The 10286-nt window shown below is 42.1% G+C and overlaps 1 protein-coding gene across 1 annotated transcript; it reads right to left on the bottom strand.

Annotated features, from left to right (window-relative positions):
* Positions 1-398: 398 nt before the first annotated feature.
* LOC119890414 (B-cell receptor CD22-like) lies at positions 399-10009 on the bottom strand. Its single transcript, XM_038701725.1, has 3 exons — positions 9779-10009; positions 3461-3721; positions 399-406 (listed from the first exon to the last, which is right to left on the bottom strand). Exons 1-3 carry the CDS (start codon positions 9879-9881, stop codon positions 399-401), a joined length of 372 nt encoding a protein of 123 aa, XP_038557653.1. The 5' UTR covers positions 9882-10009.
* Positions 10010-10286: the final 277 nt, after the last annotated feature.

Raw genomic sequence — 10286 nt, 5'->3', positions numbered from 1 at the left:
GCTGAAGCCGCCGCTTTAGCTGATTATGTTTTGACTCATGGTGGAAGTAGCGGATGTCTTGGTTCACGGTTTGGACAGAGAGAAAATCCCTCTGCTGGAGGTGTGTGGTCTGGTAATTCAGGAAGAAATTTTGGGCGCGAGCAGAGTGAACAAAGTGTGTGTGTGCCGGAGAGACTCAATGATGTGCTGCACACTTCTTCAGCAAACATGTGGTAAATTTTGCCCCTTTTACGTTAACATGCTGTGAGCAGGAGCCAGACCTAAAACACCGACTACTCAGATACACTGTGAAGGGAAGGCTTTAAAGTTTCTTTGTCAATCATGTGTCTTACAAAGAAAATGCCTCCTAAGCACCAATAGAAGCCATGTTTTGCTTATAAACATATTTTCTGTGATGTCTACTCCGCTGTTGAAGAATAAAATACACAGCCAAAGAATTATGCTGTGAAAGACTTAACTATCATATAAACAATGATTGCCTTTAAAAAGACTAACAACATAGAATTTAAACTAACCACTGAAAGTCAGTAAGGACACCACATTTTGTTAGCATTAAGTTCTAACAAACAGCTCTGTGAATTCACAAGCTATAATATTAGCATCTTGAATCAAATCAATGTCAGGCACTTCACACCTGGTTTCACTAGTAAACCACCACAAGAATGACAATTGAAGTGAAGAAAGTTTTGTTAAAATTTGCTAAAGTCTTCTATTTGCTTGAAACACAAGTAACTTTGTGATTTATGTTTTGTTAATCATGTCAGCTTGGAATGGTGTCTTTTGTTAATTGTCACTACTACTATTGAAACCAGGAGTGAAGTGCACTTGCTTCTGTGTCCATTCAGGCTATGGTAGGTCAAGGGGAGGAGGATTTGTTAGGCTCAGATGAAGCGGTGCTATATGGTTTGCTTAAGAACTCAGAGTCTATGCGGAATCTGGATGGCTTGTTAAGCCATTTGGAGGAGTCTCTGCGTAGCCATTTAGCTGACCTGATCAAGCAATATCCAGGTCTGTTTGGTGATACCCCTACCCGCACACATTTGGTTGAGCATGATATAGATGTTGGGGATTGTAAACCGATTAAGCAGAGGTTTTATCGTGTTCACCCAGACAAACGTAAACATTTGGATGCTGAGGTTAAGTATATGCTGCAGAACGGTATCGCAGAGCCCTCCAGTTGCAGTTGGGCGTCACCTTGTTGGCTTGTGCCAAAGTCCGATAACACTCCCAGATTTTACAGACTTTAGGAAGGTAAATAATGTCACAAAACCAGACTGTTTTCCCAACACAGTCTCACTCCCTACTCGTCAAATGTCTGACGCATGGTCAAGGCCCTTTGTCGTCGCTTTTTAAAGACTTGGTGTGATGGCCACAGCCGTGGCCTCACAACCAGATGAAGAGCGGTAACCTCATGCACTGACTTTGTTGTGTTCTTTAAGATTAGTTTATATACATTCATACACATTAGACAGTTTGTAGTAAATATTTATTTGGTTACAAATAAACTTACAGGACACTTAGTTTATTTCACATATTTTATTTTAGTTGACTATACAGAAGCATCTTTTGGAACACACACCATTAGTTACTTTTGGATTTTCATTTTGTTATAATTCTTGTTTCCGAGCTTACTAGTGTTGGATGCCACATCCAGGAAGTCTGCTGGCTTAAAGGGTTGGTGCTCGGAGCAGGAGCAGCTTTATAGGAGAGGTGGCCTGATTGGACACTACCACTGCTTGCTATGTCTGGGGGGTGGCTTTATTCTCTCCTTAAATATTTTGGGGTTTAGATTTATATTATATTTGAGTATTTTTGAGTTAAGGTTAAGTAAATGTACATTTCTTTTGGAATAAGTTTTTACATAAGTTTTGTTGTGTTTGCAGTTATGATGTGTTGTTGTTGTTGTTGTTAGTCTTCCCCTGTGTGTCAAAATTGGTCTGATCAGCCAATATATAAGTCCCCTTTGTTTGTTGTATAGTAGGTCAGTTGTATTTTTGAGTCTCTTATGTTCAGAGCTTTTGTTTGTTTGACCTCTTTTAAGGGCCCAAAACTTTATCTTTTGTTGTAATGATTTTTTTGGTAAATAAAACCCTTTTGCTTTAAATTTCCCTCTTGACTCCTCATGCCTAACTGCCTGGTCCCTCACACTTGGGTAGCCCTTTTGCATCAATTATTGACGTTTAGGGATCCACAGTCAAGTTAGCAACGCTTAGCAACAATAAATATGCAATATCCGGTTACACTTTCAAGATAAAACGTAACGTTTCGATATATTGCCATGTTGAAACGCGCATAATTAAAGTCGTGAAACGTTGCAGTTTCGTTAGGTTTAGGCACAGAAAGTACTTGGTTAGGTTTAGGCAACAAAACTACTTGGTTAAGGTTAGGAAAAGATCATGGTTTGGGTTAAAATAGCTATGTATGTCAATTAAGACTTAAGTTAACTAACGTTAATGTCAATTTACCTCACTCGCCTAAATAAAAACATTTAATGTTTTGTTTCGCACGGGACACAAACCCTGTTCTCCTGCTTCAAGGTCCGGGTTCTGGCCCTCTATCCACCCCAATCACCTCCTTACTTCGTCTTTTCTCTTAAATATCATACTTGCCTTTACCATCAAAAACTGACACAACAGGGCTTCCCTCAATACGTCGAACTATGACGTCAAAGGGATCCCTAGTGCGTCACAAACTGACGATTATGGCTCTTGACCAAGCGTCCATATGTGACGACTTGGGAGTGAGAACAGGTTGGTTTTCCGCTGGTGGTTTGTTAGCCAGGGTTACCTATGGGACCCTAACTTTGGGGGGTGGTGAGCCCAACCTATTTAGGCCTGCCTTCCCAGACACAAGTGTCAGTGTTTGGGCCTTCCACACCGCTCTACCACATTGTTCTTTTGTGTTTTATTTTAAGTAAATTTATGTTTACGATAAACATGCGTTGTGATTTAAAAAATTTTTTTTACAGAGAGCATCAACTTGTGGTTGAAGGTGAGTTTGTCATCGATTATTGTATTGCTTCACCACTTCGATAGCTTGATCATTGAGGGTAGAAGAGAGGGTGGGGGGATTCTTTCTTTGGCTTTTTCCACATTAATGTTACAAAAAGACAACTTGCACCACTCTGTAAAATCATTTAAAATAGCGCCAGGCTCAGGGTCGTTGTGCGTCAGCAGCGACACTATTAACAAGGCATCAGCAAACTTAATGAGAAATATAAAATAAGATCACAGAGAGGACACATCCAGTAAAATGCTATTCACTCATGCGTTAACAGAGTTCATCAACCAACAGATAAGATTAGGATTGATAGTAGATGCATCTACAATCTGTAATTCAACACATTGTAGGTTGAAGTGATTTCCTGATAGAAAGAGAGAGAGAGAGAGAGAGAGAGAGAGAGAGAAAGAGAGAGTTATAGATAAAAATGTATATATATATTTTTTTTTTGTGTACTTACACTGAACATCTATGTATACAGATGTGGAGTTCATCTGGCCAAACTCATTCTCAGCCTTGCAGTGGTAGATCCCGCTGTCCTTAGAGCTGATAGAGGTGAAATGATAAATGTCCTCTGGTCTCTGATTCAGTGTTTGATTCCCCTTGTACCAGGTGTATTTAGCTGCTGGGTTAGCATCACTGCTGCAGGTCAGAGTCACTGAACTGCCCTCCACTATCTCAGCAGAGGGACTCACTGACACAGAGGGAAGCTTTGGAGCATCTGGGGGACAAAAGAGAGACAACGTATCAATTTCTGTTAACAGACCTGTGCTTAAACATGTACTGTCTGCCACAAGCTAAGAGGAGAAATTTGACTCAGGATTGTACATTGCTCACGATGTGCTTACTTACACAATAATAAAATAATAATATAATAATAAAATAAAATCAGACACAAACTACAGAGTAGACAACACTAATATACACACTATGAACAAAACAATATAGACATTTTGACAAATAGTGCAGTGATCAGAGTGCAAAGGATGCAAGAGCAAACTATTCTCATTATGTACATGTTGAAGGTGGATATGATATACAGGTACACATACACATACATGCATATATGTACACATGTACACAGTGTGATGGAGCATAGTGCAAAGGATGCTGGAAAAAATAAATAAGACCTATGACCTGAGGTAGGTGTATTGGTATACAGTATATAGAATATGACATAGTATGAACAGCACTGAAATAGAGAATGATAAATAAAAAATAAGTGGAAACCAGTAAACAGGTGCTGATTAGAGACAGAGTTACTGGGTTATTGCACAGGAATTTTTCCTGCCACTGTGAGTCAGAAATCAGCTGTTCATCAGAGTGATGGCTTGTGGGAAGAAACTGTTCCTGAGTCTGTTGGTTTTGGCGTACAGTGCTCTGTAGCGCCTACCAGAGGGGAGGAGCTGGAACAGGTTGTGTCCGGGGTGAGATGGATCTGCAGTGATGTTTCCTGCCTGTTTCCTGACTCTGGAAATGTAGAAGTCCTGAATGGAGGGCAGGTTGGCACCGATGATCTTTTCTGCAGTCCTGGCTGTCCGTTGTAGTCTGCTCCTGTCCTTTTTGCTGGCAGATCCAAACCAGACAGTGATGGAGGTGCAGAGAACAGACTGGATGATGGCTGTGTAGAAGTGGATCCGCAGCTCCTTAGCTGACGTAGGAAGTACATCCTTTGGACCTGGAGCGTGTTAAGCGCCAGGTTGTTCTGACCGCACCAGAGAGCCAGCTGATCAACCTCCCATCTGTAGGCCGACTCATCACTGTCCCGGATGAGGCCAATGACCGCTGTGTCGTCAGCGAACTTGAGGAGTTTGACAGATGGGTCTCCTGAGGTGCAGTCGTTGGTGTAGAGGGAGAAGAGCAGTGGGGAGAGCACACACCCCTGGGGGGCGCCAGTGCTGATAGTGCTGGATGTGATGTTCACCAGCCTCACCTGCTGACTCCTGTCAGTCAGGAAGTCTGTGATCTACTGTCAGGTGGAGGCACAGTGAGCTGGGTGAGTTTGGTGCTGAGGATGTCCGGGATGATGGTGTCGAACGCCGAGCTGAAGTCCACGAACAGGATCCTTGCATATGTCCCTGGAGAGTCGAGGTGTTGCAGGATGTGATGTAGACCCAAGTTGACAGCATCATCCACAGACCTGTTAGCCCTGTAGGCAAACTACAGGGGGTCCAGCAGGGGGCCTGTAATGTCCTCCAGGTGGGCCAACACCAGTCTTTCAAAGGACTTCATGACTACAGATGTCAGGGCGACAGGCCTGTAGTCATTCAGTCCAGAAATGGAAGGTTTTTTTGGGACCGGGATGACTGTGAAGCGTTACAGCTGTGGAGTATGAGGGAATTTCACACAGCTCCAGGGATCTGTTGAAGATGGGGGCCAGCTGGTCCGCACAGATTTTCAGGTACGATGGTGAGACACCATCTTCCTGATCTTCTGCCTTTGGAAGAGGTGGCTCTCGTCCTCTTCACAGATCTTGAGTGCAGGCGAGAGGTCAGAGGGGGAAGGTGACTGTTTGAAGATAGCGTTGGAGTGGGGGAGAGGTATGACTCTGGGCTTTTCAAACCTACAGTAGAAACCATTCAGCTCGTCTGCCAGTCGTTGAGTACCAGCAGTGTTGGGGATGGTCTCTGGGAGTTTGTGAGTGTCCGTAGGCTTCCCCACACTGACGCAGGGTTGTTGGCTGCAAAGCTGTTATTTAGCTTTTCAGCGTAGCTCCTCCTTGCTGCTTTGACCTCCTTAGTCATTGTGTTCCTGGCCTGGTTGTACAAGACTCTGTTTCCCCTTCTGAAGGCCTCCTCCTTGGTCTGACGAAGCTGCCTGAGTTTCGCTGTGAACCAGGGTTTTTGGTTGTTGTATGTGCGGAAGGTTTTAGTCGGCACACACATGTCCTCACAAAAACTGATGTAAGATGTCACAGTGTCAGTTAGTTCGTCCAGGTCAGTGGCTGCAGCCTCAAAAACACTCCAGTCAGTGCAGTCAAAGCAGGCCTGTAACTTCAGCTTTGACTTGTTGGTCCATCTTTTCACGGTCTTTACAACAGGTTTAGCAGATTTCAGTTTTTGCCTGTGTGTCGGGATAAGATGAACCAGACAGTTATCAGAGAGTCCCAAGGCTGCACAGGGAACAGAGCGATAGGCGTCCTTTAATGTAGTGTAGCAGTGGTCCAGTGTGTTAGTGTCCCTGGTGGGAGACTTAAAATGCCGTCTGTATTTTGGGAGTTCATGACTGAGGTTTGCTTTATTAAAGTCCCCAAGAACAACCAGCAGGGATTCTGGGTGTTTTTCTCCACGTTAGTTATCTGGTCGGCCAGGTCTAGTAACGCCTCACTAACACAGACATGAGGTAGAAAGTAAACAGCGACCAGGACAAACGAGGAAAACTTCCGTGGTGAATAAAACGGTTTACAGCTTATAAATAATGTCTCTAGGTGAGGGTTGCACGATTTCTTCAACACTGTAACATCTGTGCACCAACCTTCGTTTATATAGAAACAGAGTCCGCCTCCCCTTGTTTTTCCCGTGAGCTCCCTTTCGCGTTCCGCACAGATGAGATAAAATCCCGTAGATGAAGTGCGCTGTCCGGGATGTGCTTGGTGAGCCAGGATTCGGTGAAACAGAGGGCAGCAGATCTGCAGAAGATTTGGTTCTGTTCAGGAGCAGAAGTTCGTCCATTTTGTTGGCCAGAGAGCGTATATTCGCCAGGTGGATTGAAAGGAGCGCAGTGCGAAATCCCCGCTGTCTCAGTTTAACCAGCGCGCCTGCTCATTTTCCCCTGCGCCGGTTCAGAAGGATCCCAAACAGCTCCTCCAACTAATAACTCCGGGAAAATTCCAGGGTCAATAAAGAGCGGTGGAATGGTATGAGCAGGTGAAAGTCCAATGTTTAAGAGCTCTTCTCTGGTAAAAGTTACCAGAGAGGGACAGCAGAAAACAGTGTTAATTAACAAAAAAACAAAAAGCACTACGGATCGTAATCCCGAGGCGGCCGTCTGCGGCGCCATCTTGGAGATCAATCAATTAATCAATTAACTCCAACAATTATCTTATTGCATGTTAACACAGTTTAAAAAAAAAGTAATTTAAAGTCCGTTGCTCACTGGCTCTGAATACACATACAGTCAAATCACGGGTCATAGGAGGGGTGGGATGTTGATCAGCTTGCAAATCATTCACCCAAACAAGCAGTGGAGGGAGGCTTCGGCAGACTACTTGGATGCAGCGTGTGGAAGAAGTAAGACAAGCGCTCCACGAGTAAACAGCAGACTGTCTATTAAGAGTAACCATGGCAATGGCTTCCAAGTTAAAATTAGAGGTTACATAACTTTACTTGACAGGCCTTCATCTAGTTTTGCAGGAATGCTCTGCCATGTGAATTCCCTCCTGTTGATGTTGTAGAGTTTAAAATTTTTTAAATTCATCTTAGAAAGACATTCCAGATGTTTTCCATTTTAAAGAGTTTTTGTGAAGTAATAAGTGGTTGTTTCAAACATTATGTTCCACTTGTGGATAAACAACACCACCCTACAGTGATATTGCATGATATGATTGTCTTATATGCTTACTTATTACTTATGATTGCTCATATGATACTCAGTATTGTGTGACATGCTTATCTTGGGTAACTCAGCAGTTAAGACAGTAGGCTTGTGCTGAATAACAGGAAACCGGGCCCTGACAATAATACACTCTGACACACTTCACACTTTTCTGAATACAGTGTCACACGCACACACTCACATGACAGCCCTTAAGGCACACTAGAAATATTCTACACCTATTGACAACTTCCATATAAGGTAACAAGGGATGTGCAGCTGGGTGATGTCTCATCAACACATACACAGCTTAGCGGAAGAGCAGTCAGACCCTTACTTTGGTAGCGTGCAGGAAGGGTCTCCAGATATATCTGTCTCAATAAAGGTGTGGTTTGAATCTGATCTCTCGTCTCCTCTAAGTCCTTTTCCATCAAACAACTCGGGGAAGTTGTTGTACTTCAACACACTGTAGTGGACAACAGTGTGGATTTGTGCATTTTATATTAAATAAATTTGAACTACTCAAAACTATTCCCCTCTCCCTGTGAGAGAGGAGCAGGGAGGTTGAGATCAACTTTCAACAGACGGCTGAAGAGACCCCAACAGAATGGAGGTGGAAAGGTCACTTTCCCTAAGTGCTATTCATGAGCAGTTGATCGTAAAACTGGCCACCTTTGGCAACAGCCGAGATAAGCCTCTTGGTGCCTGAATTGTTAAAATGACAAAGAAACTAACCAGAGATTACAAACAGCCTATCAGAACTCCCCTTTTTTAGGCCAGACAATTGCATTAGAATGTTAATTAAACCATTGTTTATCTCCTCTTTGTAATGTGAAGGAAACTGACACCTCTTTCTTTAGTGCCAGAAGGATTCTTTTAACTGTTTCTCAGACATCTAAAAAGAACAGTAAGGTACACCCTTCCTAATTGGGTGACGAAGAAGTTAACCAAACGACCAATGACTATGGACCTAAGGAGGAAAAAGGGTCCGCCCACATACCTGGAGGATATAAAAAAACTCATTTTGTGAGAATCGGGACTGAAAGGTGTAAATCTGAAAGGAGGACCAACTTTTCAGTCCACTGCAGTGTTCTGTAATGCCATCTCTTTATTCACTAATTTTTGTAATTAAGTCTTTTGTTAATTTTGATTTGGACCCAGCCTCTCCTTTCTCAAAATCTGAAAAACGCAACAATGTCCTGCTAACTATTTAATAAACAGTAATAGATTCTGGAAACTCACAAACAGCAAGGATCAGTCTCTCTTCCAATGATATGTGGTGCATATCCAGTACAAAAAGTGCAAGACAATTCAACTTCGTGTGCGTGAGGCGAGCACCACTGCGACAGTTTCACGGAACGCACCTGCTTGTTGCTACACCTTGTGCTCGACCACTTCACCTCACTCTAACAGGGACACTTCTGCTGACACCTGTTCAGAACCCCCAGCCCCCCAAGAAAACTGGACTCTGATGGTAACTTGTTTTAACAAGCTAGATAAAAGTGTGTGCAACACACTGCTTTACAATTCATTATTCAATTTTGCGCCTAACTATACGATTAATCACAACTTAAAATTTGAATCGTTGCCCAGCACTAGTAAATAATTTAAATGGTAAATCCATTTTAACATTTTACTATGCAATGTCAAAAGTTAAAGACAATAACAATAACAATATCCATTCTGTCTCAGTCAAAAACTGTTCAGTTAACTCTAATTGAGAGCTACTGGCTTTCACATCTTCATTAAAAGTAATGGAGCATCTCAATCTCAAGAATTTCACACAATAGGAAATAATTTCAGTTTGTTATATCACAACATGTATCTGAATAGTACTTTTCTACTGGTAATATTTTTTTCTTTCTATAAATATTTTTTCTTTCTATAATAATGTTGCTGCGTCTACAGTAAGATACTGGTCACCAGCCTGGTCACAAACTGCTGTGGGATGGCATCCCATTCTTCAACCAGCATTTGTGACAAATAAAAACAAATACATTTATATATATATATATATATATATATATATATAATCAACAGCAATGAAAAGCTGTTGGCATTGTCAGAGAAGATTTGACAAATTTTTCATGAGCACAACCCACACACTCTACACAAGTAATGACTGCACTTTCATTACTTTTTGTGTTAAGTCTAGAAGACTCCATTATATTTTAAATTGCAATGTTGTTATTGTAATGTCAGTGCATAAGCATGTTTTTTTCCTGACACAGTGGAGTAAACTCACACACTGAAGGAGAGCGGAAATCCTCATGTCCTTTTACAGCACAGGAGATGATGTCTCCAGGATAAAACTGATATTTATAAGAAGATGTCTCCACTCTTTCCATTTTCTGTCCGTTCTTGAACCAGACGTAGGAAGAACGATCAGGTAGATGACAGCTGTTGTGACAAAGCAGCTCTGCCTCTGTATAATTCTGTTGGACTGTTGATCTGATCACCTGCAGCTGAAGATCTGTGAAGAAGGAACAGGGATTTCATTTTAGATAAAACTTAAAACAACTTAAAAACTTAAAAACATACACACATGAATATACACACTCAACACATTTATATTATATATAGTTTTATAGATGTTGAACATTTGAAAATAAGTAACATATGAATATGAAAGTGTTACCTGTGACAGACAAAGTGACTCCAGGTGAACCATAGAAACTTCCACCTTGTTGGTTTGTTATGAACCTGAACTTGTACTGAGCTGAGTCGCTCTCTCTCAGGTCTGTGATTCTCAG

This window comes from Micropterus salmoides, unplaced genomic scaffold (genome assembly GCF_014851395.1).
Source record: "Micropterus salmoides isolate LMB-PRFRI ecotype aquatic unplaced genomic scaffold, ASM1485139v1 Ms_hic_scaffold_1, whole genome shotgun sequence".
Lineage (NCBI taxonomy): Eukaryota > Metazoa > Chordata > Actinopteri > Centrarchiformes > Centrarchidae > Micropterus > Micropterus salmoides.
Note: the sequence above shows the minus strand (reverse complement) of the source record. Positions and strands in the feature narration are given on the sequence as shown.

Excerpts from the sequence above, each read along its gene's own strand:
- LOC119890414 (XM_038701725.1), bottom strand. The coding sequence starts at position 9,881 with ATGGAAAGAGTGGAGACATCTTCTTATAAATATCAGTTTTATCCTGGA. Across the intron at positions 3,722-9,778 it reads TTTCCGCTCTCCTTCAGTGT|ATGCTCCAAAGCTTCCCTCT; the intron begins GTGAGTTTACTC and ends TTTGTCCCCCAG.